This window comes from Anastrepha obliqua, chromosome 4 (genome assembly GCF_027943255.1).
Source record: "Anastrepha obliqua isolate idAnaObli1 chromosome 4, idAnaObli1_1.0, whole genome shotgun sequence".
In the NCBI taxonomy this organism is placed as follows: domain Eukaryota; kingdom Metazoa; phylum Arthropoda; class Insecta; order Diptera; family Tephritidae; genus Anastrepha; species Anastrepha obliqua.
The window spans coordinates 88,902,104-88,920,236 of record NC_072895.1 but is presented as its reverse complement, the minus strand read 5'-3'; the positions used below and the strand labels follow the sequence as shown (position 1 = coordinate 88,920,236).

At 36.8% G+C, this 18,133-nt stretch overlaps 1 protein-coding gene across 1 annotated transcript in view; it reads left to right on the top strand.

The window, feature by feature from the left end:
• The first annotated feature begins 1,412 nt into the window (after positions 1–1,412).
• The window catches only part of LOC129243882 (cathepsin L), a 46,861-nt gene continuing 30,140 nt past the window's right edge, over positions 1,413–18,133 (top strand). Inside the window, exons 1-2 of the mRNA XM_054881296.1 lie at positions 1,413–1,674; positions 5,756–5,861. Of these exons, the coding sequence (XP_054737271.1) occupies positions 5,769–5,861 (93 nt within the window). The 5' untranslated portion in view covers positions 1,413–1,674; positions 5,756–5,768. The remainder of the gene's footprint in view (positions 1,675–5,755; positions 5,862–18,133) is intronic.

Here is an 18,133-nt window from a genome sequence, read left to right as displayed (position 1 = left end):
AAGAACGCTGTACCCGTTGCCAGTGCTCCGAATTACAACCAAACTTTACGAAACCCATTTTCAATACTTACTTAACAATGTGCATAAGTTTGGTTTAATTCGGTGCAAAGACACGGCGGGTCCACATTTTGGCATATATTTCCAGACCCTAGTCATCAATAGGTATGAAAATTACCCCGTATTAAAGCACTTATCAACAGCTTTCATTTGATACCCATATTGTACATACACAACCAAAGGTTACTCGGGTCCACGTTTCGATTTATATCTCGAGACCCCAGTCACGGAGCGGCATGAAAAATACTCTGTACTAAAGCATTCACCAACAGCTTCAATTTGATATCCATATTGTACAAACACATTCTAGGGTTCACGTTTTGGTCTCTATCTCGAGACCCTAGTCACGGAGTGGCATGAAAAATACTCTGGACTAAAGCATTCACCAACAGCTTCCATTTGATACCCATATTGTACATACACATCCGAAGGTTACCCGGGTCCACGTTTTAACCTATATCTCGAGCCTTATTTCCAAAATGAAATCTAATCCATGTTACTCGTGGATGATGTAGCTTTCGAATGGTGAAAGAATTTTTAAAATCGGTTCAGTAGTTTTTGTTCCTATTCATTACAACCAAACAAACAAAGTTTTCCTCTTTATAATATTAGTGTAGATAATGCCGCAAATAAACAATCAGCTGTTTATAAGTACGGCGAAAAAACAAATTCCAATTGATCTGAACGGTTACGGCTGTGACTACGACAATATGTGATGTCACGTCTAATTGATTACAGTGTTGCGCATAGGTTTGTTCGATCAGCTTAATTTATGTGGGTATGGTTCTGACCCTTCTACTTGAACCCAAGTAGTATTTATAGAAGGTGGTGTGATTAGAGTAGTTGATTTGCGCTTTTTCCATTCGCCTTTAATTTTGAAATGTCAGTAAAATGGAATAATGGAAATTTGTTGTTGTGATGTGAATGCGAGTCCCCATTTAGTAGACGGCCATAAAGTTGGTGTAGTGTCCACACAAATAATTTCATGCGATTCAAGAAATACCAATAAATTGTCGGCCGACAAAATGTGGAATATCCGGGGATTCTAAAGGCCCGTCTACCTCCAACTTTCGGCGTTCACTTCGCTTTGTTGCAGATTGCATTTCAGTGCAAAAAACATCACTAAATGGAGGGCTCGGCACTAATTAGTTTTTGGCGCTTTAACTAAAAAAAAGCACTAAATAAAGTGCTTAAAGCACGAAGTTGGCAACTATGCACAGAACAAAGAAATAAATATGAGCAAGACGATTCGCCTTCAAAACACCACAACACAACAACAAATCCACGAAAGTGTAATCAAAATGGATGCAGAAAACAGAAAAACGAACTAGCAACGAATATAACAAGCGCAAGTGGGCGAGAAAAATTATTTGCAAATTGCGAACGTAACTGTCTGGTTGTCTCTTAAAGAATATCTGTCAAGGGCTTACATATAATTGTTTAATTATTTCATTTAAAGAAAGTGTAAAGAAAAAGGATAAAATAGTGAATTTGTAAAGCCTACAATAACGGAGTCGCAACGACGAGACAATCGGAGGGCAGCAAATAAGTGCCATAATTCCATTAGTACAGTGCGTTTACAGGCAGCTTCAGGAAATACGCATAAACAAAAAAGAGGTAATTACAAAATATATGTATTAAATATTTATATGCAAATCGTTTAAGCAAGTGGGGCACAGAGAACGGTAAAATTTTCGATTTTAGTTAAACTCACTAAAATTTCGTCATGTGACTGCAGACCAATGAGTTACTTGTTTTTCTGATAGTTTTGGATGCATCGGTTGCGCAAAAAATCTGTTTTGCGCAGTAATCGATTGTTTACTAATCTCAAGCTGCAACTATGATAATAGTTTTGAAATTGTACAAGTCCATAAATATGTGCAAACCGAAATATGTGCCATGAAAACTCGAAACAGCTCACGATCCTGAAAGATTTACTTTTTTTTTTGGTAAACAGAACGACTTTGCTGGTGGAGCTACTTATATATTTATTTTAATTGTTTAACGACATGCGATACCTTTGTTCAATGAATTTCACAATAAGTATAGATGCCTAACTGCTTTAATTTACGTATACAGGGTGGTTAAGACAGCAGCATTCGCATTAAAACTGAAATGAAGTAAAGAAAACTCCATTTATTTCCGCATATTATAAGTTTATAGAGAGACAGACATAATCAAGATGAATTGACTCAATTCCATACTGCAGTTTTACAATGAACCTTCTACTGAACATCTCTGCATACGAACTTCGTTTTTATTTCAGGTGTATGGCAACACCAACTTTTCGCTAAATCAGACAACTTTAACATTAAATTACTTGAAAACTAAGCGAGATATCAACAAATTTTACTTATTCATTTCGTTTTCTTTTGTCGAGTTCTATAAGAATCCGCCATTAAATTGCGGCGCCACGGAAACAGCAGTATTGCCTGGCTTTGAAGTAGCTCAGTTTCCGACCTATTTAACTTATGGCTCGGCCAAAAACCTCAGTTTCCTTCCACAAAACGTCGAGTTATTGGAATCGGCTGTAAGCTAATTATCTTCGACGGAGTTGTGCTATCTCGATCAAACAGCCACTATCTAGTCGTGCACACCGTACGGCGAAAGGGATCGTGAGTACTGTTACTTAGCTAACCAAAAAGATACCTGCTTTTGGACAGCCCTGTATAAGTATGTGATTTTTTTTCTAATGGAGAAACGAGTTGACTTTACTGTGGAGGCATCCATAGAAAATGATCGTCTGAACAGCTACATATGTAATAAACTCAGGGCTAATTGATTTCTGTTTGCTCTCTCCGAACGTTTGTGTGATAGCGCAGAAGTAGTTTTAAATGCAAATTAACACCATGTTTTTTGTTTGTTTGTTGTTTATAAATATTTTAAAAACTAAGTTTTAGAAACTAACTAAAGTTATAATATAGGAAAGTTTCATGAGATTAATTTAATTTTACTTGTGTTTATGTATTTAAAAATATTCATAGAAAGGAATAGTTAAAATGCATTAATAAATATTTTCAACATATTCTCAGTCTCTCAGTGTCTATTTGTTCCCTCGTCTTTGCTGTGCCAAAATGGGGACACAACAAAATGTTTTTTTCTTCTTTTTTTTGCCTGATCTTTGTTTATTATTAGTGCTCGCATTTGGTGTTATCTAGAAATTCAACCTAAAGTTGTTTAAAATCCGACTCATTTGACCCCATTCGTAATTCAATACATTTTTACTTTCATAAACAGAAGAAAGATAACAAAGAATAATAAGAAGAAAAATGGCTAGGAAAGCTTCTCTAGTTTCGATGAGTAATGGCTTATCTGTGAGAACCCTGGTTTAGCCTATCCTCTTACGAGCCACTCACTGCTATAAAGCTTAAATGTATGAATGATAATTTTTCTTCGTGAATCCATTGGGGTTTGCTTTGTATAGACATTTTTTTTATTTATTTATTTATTGTTCTGAATTTACATTTTTTTATGTATTTTTTTTTAATTTTTTTTTATATTTTTAATTTTTTTTATTTTTTTAATTTTTTCTATTTTTTCTTTTATTTTTGAAAGCTTACATGATAATAAAATTATTAGTAAACTCAAGCAAACGCAGCGGTAACAGCAGAGACTTTCGGCTGTGTATAGAAATTATTTACATGGTTCATTGGTTTCGTTTTCGCGTGCTTTTTTTGTCTTTTTTTTTTTTTTGTATAAATAAATTCCATCTTTTCCTCAATACAATTTTTTTTGCATTTGTGTAAATATGTAGGTACATACTCACATATGGCTTTATTTTTCCACAATACAAGTCTTTATTTAAAATAAAACAAAAACAGTTGCTTCTCTCCTCTCTCTCTCTCTCTCTTTCTACTTGAATTTTTACTCTTCTATATTATTTTACTTTTTTTTGCGACACTGACGTGACAAAATTACCTGATAATCAGCTGTTGAGGCCACATATACGCTCGCAAAAGAGCTACACATGTGCATATACATAGTGTTATGTACCCAAATATTCTAATTAAATTGTTTGCATTGCCCTTAACGTTTTCGTGATCTGCATTAGTGTACTTATTTGCAAACATGTAGATTTAAATTTTAATTACGATTTTATCAGCGTTGCTTTTTTCTAGTTTGCCGTTACAGTTCATAATTTTTGTGCAGGACTTAATTGATCTTAATTGTGGCTATTTATTAACATGCAATGTTTTCATTAACATTTATGCAACTATTTTAGGGAGTTTTTCTTATCTAAAAGAAAAATACCAATCGCTTTACACAAATGCATTGTTTTTCCATAAATCTATATTAAATTTTTATTTCTTTTTTCTCTTAAAAAATTTGCTGTAATTTCCATTTAACACTTTATCGACCGGTTGTGGTTGAGGCTGCCACTCATTAAGTACCGGCTAAATTTTCACTATGCATTGTGTTGTGCTTATTCCTTTTTTTTTTAAGTAATGGAATTTTATTGATATTTATACTTCATTTTGTATTTGTTTTATACAATTTATTGCCTGTTTAACTTACATTCATGAAATAAATTCAAGGTAACAGTAATTAAATTTTTTAATATCTATTTAGAATGTGGTAACTCTTGTAACGGTCTCCCTTATGTAAGGGAATATTACAAAATTTACATACGAAACATATTCGACTTCTTATCTTTTTCGATGCACATACTTTACATTGTTTTTGGGGGTTTTTGCATTTACCACTTGTCTCTATTCTTATCCATTTGTGCTTCTTTATGGATGATAATCTTTCTGGGTGATCTGATTTTGGTGCTCTTCTTGTAGGCACTGAAGTATTTTGGTGGTTATTTGAGCATCTAAGCAAAACTCTTCATCTGCACATTCTTTATCCATTAGAAACGGCAAAAAACTATTATAATTGACAAAAAATTGGAGAGGTCGGTACAAAGCTGCAAATAATTAATGACGTTGGCGCTGCGAAGTTATAAAAAGAGCAACCCACTGACAAAAACCGTCGATAACCAAAAGCCGAGTAATAGGCTACCGGTCAATAAGCGCTGGCAATCGAAAAGCCTATAAATAGGCTACCGGTCGATAAAGTGTTAACACGTTCACGCCGGCGCGTACTGGCCTCTGGTGACGGTCCAGCATGCTTGACTGCGCTTTGTGTGTGTTAGTGCAGTCGGGTGTCGTCGTGTCACACATGTTTGTTGTCGGCTTTTGAATGATGAAAATCAAAAATTTTAGATATTAGCGTCAAGCACCCGACACGCACACATATAAGCCTGCTGGACAAGCATGTTGGAGCGTCACCAGAGGCCATACCACCGGTGGCTCGCACAAGATTGCTTCATGGGACGGCGTGTACCACCAATGGTACTTTATTAGACGGTACCTATGAGATGAGCAGCCATAAACGACTACCCTTATGAAAAAATTTCGTTTTATATAACCTGCAATCGCTTCCGATAGAGCGAAAAGATGTAAACGTTGCCGTCTGTGGGCGAAGACCATGAATAACAGCGCCGGCGGGAACGTGTTAAAGTGTTGAATTTAATATTTCAAAGTTAGTCCCGTTTATTCATTATTTCACTATTTTTTTTTGAAATTCTCTGCCCAAATTCGTGTAAAAATTAAATTGGGATATTTTAGGATGCAACTCTTTGTATTTCTTTATTGAGAAATATCTACTTGCACCATTAAATTTGTTAATAATTCATTGTTTGCATTTGTTCCAGATTTAACGCCAAAATGCGCGCAGTATTAATCTTTGTGGCGTTGTTCGCCTACGCCAGTGCGGTCTCGTTCAGCGACCTCGTGAAAGAAGAGTGGTTTGCCTTTAAGGTAAGTTCTTCAATTTCCAACTGTTTTTTTTAATAATTGAATTTAAGTTTCAATACAATTGAATAAGTCTTTTATCTGTGTCACAAGCAAGTTGTCAATTCTGGTCTAAATCCGGCATGTTGCAAGTGGATAAAATCGAAATGAAGCGTCCAGCTGCTTCCATTGTCCGTATTTGCTATATAAAAGATCCTAACAATGGAAAAGTAATAGCTGAATGAAATTATTAGCTTACAAGCCATCTCGCAGCGGAATATGTGAAATCATCTGCTTTGGCTGTGAATAAGGGCGAATGTCATGTCGATTCGAAGATTCGCCGCCGGTACATATTGTTGTAACAACATCAAACATTTTCCATGCATTTTTGCGTAATTTGCTGATGTGAGAGTTATTGGCCATATATAAAGGGTTTTTCAATTGGCGCGGGTCGATTTTGGCGCCCTGTGGCAGCCATTTTGTTTATTACTCAGTTGTTTATGCCAAATCATCATGGCAAGTTACACGATTGAACAGCACGTTCAAATGATAAAACTTTATTATCAAAATGAGTGTTCATTAACGCAAACGTTGCACGCATTGCCCCCATTTTTCGGTAGACGTGGTGGCCCTTCCGATTTCTTATGGCCCATATTGAACCATATGGACCTTGACGGCATGTGGTTACAGCAGGACGGCGCTACGCTCCACACAGCTATTTTATTCCATTTCAACATCTACCTGTCCTTATTGAAAAACCCTTTATTATATATTCGGTTGTTGTTGTAGTAGCAAAAACGTCCCCATACATGTGCGGCGAGTCCTTGGCCGGATATGTGGTAAATCCGGGTTATTCCAGTAATGTAGAACCGACTGTCGGGGAGTCGGTCTGTTAGCTTAGAACCAACTATCGGGAGGCGCCGGTCGTTCCCACGGCAATCGGTTCTTTGCTACCCGAACGACCCGGATTTATATCTGGCCAAGTACTGTCACTCCAGCAGCATTATTTGCCTTATATGTATGGGAAATGCTTATGCTGCTGCAACAACAACGTCAGAGCTGAATTCTAATTTCATTTTAGGCTTCGTTTTGACGAAGTATTAGTTAAATGTTTATTATTCACTCCAGCAGCTTTTTACAAATGTGGAAATATTTTCTGATTTTATCACAGCTAAGCAAAGAGAAGTAAATTGTGGTTTATCCCATTTTCATAATTTATTTGGCGAAGTTAATGTCTTCCTTGTTGAACTTGGGAAAAAGTTTACTTATTATTACCTGTTTCGTTTTCATACAATCAGGCTTCAGCAAAGAGCATAAAAACCTGAAATTTTTTTTTGTTGTTAGTTTAGGATTATTCCAAATTCCCATCACTTAATTTAGGAATGTTATAAAAAGCCATAAACTCTTGGTTTTGATTTATTCTCTGGGGAAAAACGCTCTGTATTCCGGATTATGCACAACTCGATTATTGATTGTTTCGTTTAATTTCTTCAAAGAAATGTCTTTAATTATTGTTAATTTTCACCAATTAGCTAAATAAGTATTATTATTGATATGTATGTGGATATTTTAATACTTAGTAATGATTTTTTTTTTTTATTATTGGCAATATGCACTGACCACTGCTTTTGTGCATTGTTGTTGGCCGGTACTCCGTGCTAAGAATTATTGCGAACTCAGACTGGTGTAACAATGACTGGCACGGCTTGTGTGGAATGACTAATTTGCGGCGTCAATAGAATTGTTGCTTCTGGATTGCACGATTCTTACACGGTTTTATAGCATGCGTTGCCATACAATGTTTCAAAACTATATATATGTATGTATATTATGTACGTGTGCAATATGCACGTGAGTGGACTGTTTACTACTGCGTGTTAATCGTAAATGCAGACGCCAAAAAATGTCGACACCTCAAATGTTGTAAATTGCTAAATTTTCTTTTTATTAGTTTTCATTGAATGCAAAAAAAAGTATGCTTTTGACGACTTTCTTTGTTGAATCATTCAATACAATAAATTAAATGGCGATTCGTTGACAAACAAGTTTACATAATAAATAATTAAATAATTCCTTCTTACACATTGTTGAGAATGTTGAGACGCATTTTTATCTGCGCCTTTCCTGGCGATTTGACAACACACCATCAAGGAAGTGCTCAGAGGAGAGGTTATAGAACTTAAGCTGGCACCACATCGTGAGCTCGCGCCAAAGCAAAGCCTTTATGTGGAGGGTGAAGAAGATTTAAATATTTCAAAAACCTCCATAAGAATAAACTGCGAACGCGGGCAGATATTCTTACAGACTGCAGATGCAGACTGCGAAGTTGTTGCTGTTGTAACATCATCAATCTTTCCCATTACATCAACAGCTCTGACTGGCTGACTGTAGATATCTGCTTGCTGGACGTCTCACAATGGTATCAAGACGGCGCTTTAGTGCTAATTGGGCAGTGCTCGAGTGGTACTTCAACCATTTCAACTACCTTCCTGCCTACCTAACATCGTATACATATATATTTTTTCCCCCGTCGCTCCTAGCTGAAACATAGAGCCTCAATAATCAATTTAAAATTAAATTTATTTAAAGTTAGGAACTTCACGTGCCGCCAAGAGCGGCCCATTTGTAACGCTTCTGCTTCGACTAGTCGCCTCCACGTGTTGGTTGGTCTGCCGCATTTGCGACTTTCTTGTATGTTCCAGTTGTTGTTGTTGTTGTTCTAGCAGCATAAACTTTCCCCGTGCATATACGAGGAATGCTGCTGAAGTGACAGTCCTTGGCCGGATATAAATCCGGGTCGTTCCAGTTACGTAGTACCGACTGTCATGGGCAACACAGACTGCGAAGTCATCTGTAAAGGTTCGGGATATAGACTAATTGTTCCTGTCGGTTCTGTGACTTGCCCCCAGAGGCAAGGATCCGGACGAGGTGTTGCGTATAGTAGAGACTATAATAGATTTTAAGCGTTGTTGTAGTAGAATAAACATTCCCCATACATGACAGTCCTTGACCGGATATAATAGGGCTGTCACAATGGGTATGTTCCGTCTATTGCGGCAACGCATTTGACTGGCGTGATGTGTTAAACGTACCTTGGTGCCACAATGAAAGTATTGCCGCATATAAAAAAATTAAAAACAAACGATGTTCTTGTTGTGAAAGCAAATATAGGGTGTTTTTTTTTAGAGGTTAGGTTTTGAAGATGAAATAAAACGTATATGTATAATTTAATGTTATGACCAAGAATTTAGCTTTATTATAAAGATAAGGGTTTGCCATTATGTTTTAAAAATGATTTCGGGCAAGTGGCCGCCGCGGCTGGCTCGAATAAATTCCAGCCGAGAGGCCCAATTTTCGACCACTTTTTGCAGCAATTGGGGCCGTATGTCAGCAATAACGCGCTGAATATTCTCTTCCAAGGCGTCAATCGTCTCGGGCTTATCTGCGTAGACAAGCGACTTCACATAGCCCCACAAGAAATAGTCCAACGGTGTTATATCGCACGATCTTGGAGGCCACGCCACAGGTCCACGGCGCGAGATAATGCGCTCACCAAAAGTTTCCTTCAATAAATCGATTGTTGCGTTGGCTGTATGGCATATAGCGCCGTCTTGTTGGAACCAAAGGTCGTCCACATCAACATCGTCCAATTCAGGCACGAAAAAGTCATTAATCATGGCTCTATAGCGCTCTCCATTGACTGTAACATTATGGCCGGCTTCATTTTTAAAGAAATATGGACCAATGATTCCCTCTGCCCATAGAGCACACCAAACAGTGACTTTTTGAGGATGTAACGTTATGCTTACTCCAAATGCGACAATTTTGCTTATTGACATACCCATTCAACCAAAAGTGAGCTTCATCGCTGAACAAAATTTTCTTCGATGCGTCGCGCGAACCGAACCATTATTTTCGTAATAAATTTGCACGATTTGCAAACGTTGTTCAGGTGTAAGTCTATTCATTATGAAATGGCAAACCAAACTGAGCATAAATCAAGTGACAGCTGTCAAAAAGACCATCTACGAAAAAAGTAGTGCCAACTTGAAAACCTAACCTCTAAAAAAACACCCTATATTATATTTCGGTTTTTGTTGGTTGTGAAATATACCTATTATAAAATGAATGCTTAGTGAAGCGAAAGAGGGTTTTAAAAGAATTTATGGTAGTGACTGTGTTTGCGACCATAACTTTGAGATCAGAACGCACATTCATCAGGACTACTTGGGTAATCCATTATGTTTCGACTTGACTTTAGCAAAATTAAAAAAAAAAATTTATAATTGTAAAAGTTATCGCTATTTGTGTGGAGCCCGTTTCGCCAGAAGTTCCTTGCGCTGATCATCACAAGTCCTTGGAGATTAATCTAAAATCAATCGGACAAAGAAAATTAGTTTTATTGATAAATAATTTTCTGCCTGATCGAAGTTTTTTCCTTCAAAATTAACAATATGACGGCCTCAGGAAATATTTTTCAGATTTTCGAGAAAAAAAACCGACAATTGTTTAAAAAAGTCGAAATTAAAAAAAAAATCTTCGACCTCACACGAGTTTTTTATGCTTCTCAAAAGCAGTATAAATTTTATTGAAATATACCAAGCGGTTTTTAAGTTACCAGTTCAAAAAACACAGTTTTGAGAAAAACGCATTTAAAAGTTTTGTTATCGATTTATGGAGCGCCCGAGCCCCCGAGCGCCCTTTCACACAATATTTTTAAGAAAATGCATACAAAAAAATCAAGTTTTTTGAAAATTCTGACTACCCCTAAATCCTTAATTTAAATTCAATTTTTTTGTTGCATTTAATTTAATATAATAAAGAACATCACCGATAAAAATTCGCGCGATACAAAATTGTTCTTCAAACAGTTGTCATATTCGCCGCGCTTGCCGTACGGCAAAAGTAGAAAGTTGCCAATTTTTGTGCATTCCGGCAATGGCGTACGGCACGTGTGTGGGGGCTTCAACCCAAACACACATCATTTATTTTGCTGTCAGTCAAATTCGTTGCCGCAACGGTTCAAATCTCCGAAATGAAAAAAGCAGTTATTTCTAATAGCGGTCGCCCCTCGGCAGGCAATGACAAACCTCCCAGTATAGTTCTGCCATAAAAAAGCTCCTTATAAAAAAAATGGAAAAAAATTTCTTTCTCGTATTAATTTATTGAATTCATTGCCCTCAAATGAGATAACAAATGTCTCTGTTTCTATATTCTGTTTCTACAATAAATAGTCATTCAAGCGATTATTTGCTATGTACAAATATAAGCAGATGCAGATATACATACATACATATGTATGTGAATTCTTTCGATAATAATTGTTTTCCAACACTTCTTTGGAACACTACTCACGTTTCTTCAAATTGTTGTTGGATTAAAGAAGCTATATGCCGCTTATTAGCTGCTGCGTAGTTGCAATGCGACAACACGCGCCAGAGAGATCACACGGTCCGGTCACACAGACTGATATGACAGCTGGGATAAGCCTAAATGCATGCATCCATGCAGCGGGTTTTAATCAGCCTTCTTATTTTGCTTGTTTTTACACTACAGTCTAGCATTTTCTTATCACAAAATGTTACGAATACGAAAAAAAAATGGTCGTACTAATCACCAATAATAGTGGAACCAGTTTGGAATAGATCTTTTCGTTAGCACTTGACAGCTTTCATTAAGAATTTTATTTATATTTACAAAGTTTTGCAACTGCGTTGTAGTTCTACTCATTCAAATGGGTCAGCCAATCAGCAGCAAAAACAAAACTAAACAAAAAAATGTCACTTCTGTAATCTATTATTTATTGGTGTCAATTTATATACAAATACGGTGCTTAAAAGTATTTATTTTATCATCTATAAAGTCTATACTCCTTTTTGTGTTGGTACTAAAATTAGCTTATCGGCCACAAGTGCATAGTGGCTCCGAGACTGTGCACAAATAAGAGCAATTGCAGTATTTTAAGGTCGAGTGGAACTGGGCCCAATATACGTTTATAAAAATACTTACGTACCGAGTATTTCATTTTTATCTGACCAGATTTAAAATATTTAAATTATTTAGAATCATCCCTTACGTGGTTTCTAAAACATTATGAAGCACTCGCGCATAAGTTAGGATATGTTTTTGTGGCAGTCGGCTTTGAATAGCCAACTCACTTAGACCATTCAGGTCCGTCAGTGTTTATTCATCATGAAAAAGAAAACATCTTACATTAATATGATCAAAAGAAGGGGGGAAAAGGCTCACAACCACCTAATTTCCTCTTACAAATTTAGCATGCGCATTTTAGGAAATATTTTGAGTATATATGTATGTATTGTTATTAATATCTATTCTATATATATAAAGTTGTATAGGGCGAAAAAATTTTCACGCCAACAACGTCACTGGGATTTAGATTCCATTGAACGTTTTTAGTAAGCCTGAAATGTTGATAATGAATGGTAGGTCCAGATCAAGGTCGCAACAAGCGAATATAATTTTATTTATAAATAAAACTCATTGGTTGATTGTACTTAGTCTTGCCATAAATTCTGTGACAAATTTCACAATGCATACCGCGAGAACAAATTCGCAGAAAAAGTTCCGTTATTTTTGCTTTTGTTCGTATGCATTGTCTACTCATAAATTATACTCAGTTTCGTGGCAAATTTGGAAAAAGCGGAAGTGGGATTTACAAATTGCTGAAAAACCTCAATATTTCAAGAATGTTTGTTTACCGCACCATCAATCGTTTTCCCAAGGCACATCCACTAACTCTTAGAACTCTCTTCTATGGAGAGCGTTGGATCTTCCAACAAAATTCCGCTCCACTCCATAGGGCAAAAATACCCAACAGTGGCTAAAAAACAATATTCCTGGATTCATAGCCGCAGAAGATTGGCCATTTGGTGGAGGTCCAGATCTGAATCCATTTGATTACACAGTTTGTGGTCAGAATTGGCGAACATGGCCTGTCTGTCACAGAAATTTGGAGAGTCTCAAACAATCTTTGGTTCGAGCAGCTGAATGGCCTAATCGTTTGAAGGCTTGAGTAAAAGCAAATGGTGACCATTTGGAATGAATATTTAAATATTTTTTCTTTTCTTTTCATTGAAAAAGTATTATAATTTCATATCTCTAACGGACTTAACTTGTAACAGAACTTATGGCAGGCCTAAGTACAAAGTCTAACTGAAGGCCAATCATTACTTCTTTTATCATTTTATCAAACACTAGCAAACCCGGTCCCCTTCGCTGGGCACACTAAAATAGAATAGATATGGTTTAGAACAGAAAATATATGATTTTCATATTATTTATTTCTTTTTTCTTTATTCAAGCGCTTTGGCATAAACGATATTTTTTGTTTTTCTATTTGTTTGTGAGTATATATAAAATATAAATTGAAAATCAGGAAAAAAGAAGATTGTTTTTAAATTTCAAATCAACGCATATGAATAAACAATCGTCTTTTTTCCTGATCATCCATGAATTTTTCGTTTCAATTTATATGTTTTATTAAGCATTGGAGCTTTTTTAACCATTATCCATTTATATTTAAAAAAAAAAAAAAACGAAAAAAATTGTTTTTTTCACGAACACATAATTTCATTCGGATTTCACATTAAATTCTCAAATTTCGTAAGAAATTATTCACTGTTCCAAAACCCACTCCAAAAAAATTCACAAACAATTTTTACATGTTGCACTTACGTTTTTTCCTTATGGCATCCAAATCAGAAAGAAATATTGACACATTGTAACTCACACTGTCAATTTGACAGTTCAGTTCCGCCCCAAGCGTTAAAAAAGTAAGCGACATTATGGCTGGCTCAAAAGAACGCTGTACCCGTTGGCACTGCTCCGAATTACAACCAAACTTTACGAAACCCATTTTCAATACTTACTTAACAATGTGCGTAAGTTTGGTTTAATTCGGTGCAAAGACACGGCGGGTCCACGTTTTGGCATATATTTCGAGACCCTAGTCATCAATAGGTATGAAAATTACCCCGTATTAAACCACTTATCAACAGTTCCATTTGATACCCATATTGTACAAACACATTCTAGGGTCCACGTTTTGGTCTCTATCTCGAGACCCTAGTCACGGACCGGCATGAAAAATACTCTGGACTAAAGCATTCACCAACAGCTTCCACTTGATACCCATATTGTACATACACATCCGAAGGTTACCCGGGTCCACGTTTTGACCTATATCTCGAACCCTATTTCCAAAATAAAATATAATCCATGTTACTCGTGGATGATGTAGCTTTCGAATGGTGAAAGAATTTTTAAAATCGGTCCAGTAGTTTTTGAGCCTATTCATTACAACCAAACAAACAAACAAACAAAGTTTTCCTCTTTATAATATTAGTATAGATATCTTAGACATTCAGTCATTTCCTTCGTAATTTTGAACATTTAAATTTTGGTGTATTTTTCAATATGCCTTAGCGCCACAGTGCCCTATCCCTTCAAAAATATGCATCGATTCGATTGAGCCGTTGTTTGTGCGAAAAATTAAATCGAGTAAAATCTTAAAATTTGAATTTTTACGTTTTGTTTTTACTACCAGAACAGCAATTTCGCATCAATTTTTAGGGTCCCTTAACCTCGGCCGAAATGGAAAACAAATTTAGTCCCTCAGGTCAATGGGTTAGGTTGGGTTAGTAAGAAGGCATAAGAAGAAGTCTGATAGGAAAGTAAAAAAAAACTCGTATTTTAGCAAATATTTGTTTCAGTTTATGTATATATATTTTTTTTTTTAATTTTTTATTTTTTTTTTAATTTTTAATTTTTTTTTTAGGCCACCTCAAATTTATCGATTCTTATTTTATATGGAATTTTCAGATATTTTGGCAAAAACCATATAAATGCTCCATATTTTTTTGTTTAAATAAATGTTTACAAATTCGTTATCGAAAGTCGAATAACCCTACTTTTCTAGGGTTATGTTTCCTTAAAAGCGCAATTTTTTTCTCATAATTTCATCCAAGTTATTTAGCAATTGAAATATTATATATGTTGGCATGATATATGTATGTAGTGCATCAACACAATTTGAAATCCTCCCAAACACATTTGCTAAAACGCAAGCAAAACAAACTTGTGGCATGGCATGTCAGCGCTAAGATCGACCTTCTGGCTCGCAAGTAAGTTTGGCAACAACTGACTGCTTATTGTCTTTCAACCTGCCAAGCTTATCATTTGGCAGTTTGATATTGTGGCAAACTTGCAAATCCCAAATACGAGTATTTACATACAACCATTTTTTTACATACCCATCGCATAGTCAATTACTTCGTTAATAATTTTCCGCTCATCCACCATCTTCCGCGTTTTGTAGAGCCAAATTCAACACAGCAGCTCTTTTTGTTGTTGTTAAACTACTGCTCTGTTAAACTTTACTACAGTTGAGCATGAAAATAATAAATGCATGTAGCTGCACAATTACTTAGCATACTTTTAGGCGCATGCGGAAATAGAATTGCTTGCAGTAAACAAACTTATCTGTGCGACCCGCATTCACATACATACACATGCACACATATAATGTGCTTTGTTGACGTTGAATCAAGGCGAATATTTTATCTATAACTGTTAAATCGTGAGCAAACGCATCACAGACAATATAAGAGTTAGCTTTTGGAAGTCAGAAATTGCAAATATTCATACTACTTGGGGCTACTATTATTCTTATTATTTTGGGACCATAGTGCACTGCAACTTTTAACCCTCCGTTGGACACCTTTTTTAAAATCTTCGGTTGGACACCTGGGTTTGCCCATTTTTTCGTTCCGTTCGTGGATCCTTTTTAAAAAGTTCTATCCAAAAATCGATAGAAAATTAAATTTTAAGAAGCTACGTGGAAGCTCAAGTCGTTAGCTATCATAGAAATATGTTAAACTCACGTCCAAAGTCGAAAAAGCCAGACCTGGTGCTCAACGGAGAGTTGCACGTTGTCTATTGTAAATGACCGCGCGCTCATTACTGGAGGTTACTAATGAATTTGAGCCCTTGCTTAAGCTTTTTGTTCCATGTCATCAATGGAATTTAGAATCAAACCATCCAGGTGTGCGAGTACGGAAGAGATGCTCTGACGCGTCATCTTCCAGCTTCCTCTTGTTTCCGCTTGTGAAATAACAACGAAGATTACAAAGAGCCGTATAGTAACCGGTGAGTGCTCGTAGGACTTATCTGCCTAGGCTTAGTAGGCTTGCTTTCCCTACCTCTGCCATGCGCTTTCCATCCAGTTTCATATGAATTCCTTGACTTCCGAGTCGTCTATAACGTCCTTTATGTGTTTAGGTGAGCTTTGATGGACCGGCAAAAGGGCTGTCATGACGTTCATGCCCTGGTAGCCAGCCTAGTAAAACGGTGTTCCTTGCTCCCAGGGTGTTGAGAACAATAAGGCATTCCTCAATAAGTTGATAGACTTCATTAGACGTCATCAATTTTGGCTGAAGTCCTGAAAAAGATTCACACTTTAATTCAACTAGTAATTATGCGAGGCCTAAAGCCAAGATGGAATCGGGAGTCGGAGCAGGAGTTTTTCTCTAAATTGGCCAATTTATCTATCTCCTTTAAATTGCCGAATACTGCTAGTGTTTTTCGAGCTGAAGTCTTTGCGATCCTGCAGGCATGCAAAATGCTTAAGGAACGCGGGAACGAGGGAGATATTAACGTTTTCTCCGATAGTCAAGCCGCGATCAATGCTCTGACGACGCCATGGTGCAGAACGAAATTAGTAAACTCCTGTAAAGAGGATCAGATTTCTTAAGTGTACAGGTAATATTTCTTTAATCTGGGTTTCAGGATATAGGAACATAGAGTGAAATGAAATTGCTTATGAGCTTGCTAGGAAGGGGACGAGACCTCCTACCCGGTCATCGGTATCCTGCACAAATTATTTCTCAGGAAAGCGCCGAAAAGGTGAAGCTCCATTTCTTCATGAGCTATTTCGAAAACCTTTGCCCCACTGCAAATACGAAGGACTCAGAAAGTCCTTTGGACTCCTCGCCATTCAATTTCCAAACTCGTAGCGGTCTTTACCGGCCACTGGACGATCGGCACTCACGCGGAAAAGCTAGGGTTACCATTTATCCCCCATTGCAGAACTTGTGAAGACCTTTCAGAGAGAGAGACTGTTGAGCACCTTCTCCGTACATGTACGGGTGTGGCAGCTAGACGATTAAGATCACTGGCTGCTCCTTTCTTCGACAGCCTGGTGCAGTGCGCCAACCTAAATCCCATCAATTTTTATTTATATCAACAGTTCTGGCTGGCTGTAGATATCTGCCTGTTGAAGGTCCCATAATGATATCAAAACCGCGCTTTAGTGATAGACTGGCACTTCAACCATTTCACCTACCTACGCAAAAACTGCATATCAGCTGATTTTTGTTACAATATTCATTGCTCGTGGTTTTATTCGGCTTGTTCTGCCATGTATATTTTCAGAATACTTTCAGTGAGAAAAAAATTGTACACATTCGTCGATTAAGTTCTGCTTAATCTGCTTGACTTCAAAACGATAAAAAGTACTCACTTCTTCCTCTTCTAAGCTAAAAGCCTGCTAATGTTTGTTAAAAGAAAAACGAAATGCACTAACACAACATAGAAAGTAGATTTGGTATCGAAAAATCGTACCTTTCGGTATTTACGGGATCGACATCAATTATCTGTCCCGCACTCATCTATAGACACAATTCTACACATATGAGCCCAACCGCCTGAATGTTCAATGGCAAGTACAATTACGCCTGCTGATGTTGAAGCCTTAACGATGTAACTGAGAAATAAACGAAGAAATAAATAAATACAAAACTCAATTCGTCGCCTATTCATAGACCGCAGCGCCCGAAAAGGCAAGAAAGTTAAATAAATGAGCACTTAAAGTAAATGCTATTAGATGAGTTATTCAAAGTGCTTTCGTACATTGAAGGGGGCATTCCATTGAAAACCGTAAACAAGAAATGGCTCTTCAGGCAATGTCATAGCCGCTGCGAACCGTTTCGAACTTGGACTGATGTGGAGTCACGCTCAACTTCGTTATCTTTAACTTCGCGATATAAGCGTACGTCGGCCTATATTTGCATCCGTATTTGTTCATGATTCGGGTTTCTTCGGTGACGTATTGTGCGAGCTGATAAAGCCATTTTCAGTGCGGAATTCTGGCTTATCGGCTAGTGCGTCTCAGAGAGAATTAACTTGCATGGAAAACGTGTTTTAAGAAGATAAATATTTTACTGATAATCATAGCTTTGGATTCGTTAACTTGCTTCTAGCAAGGCGTATCAGCTGAG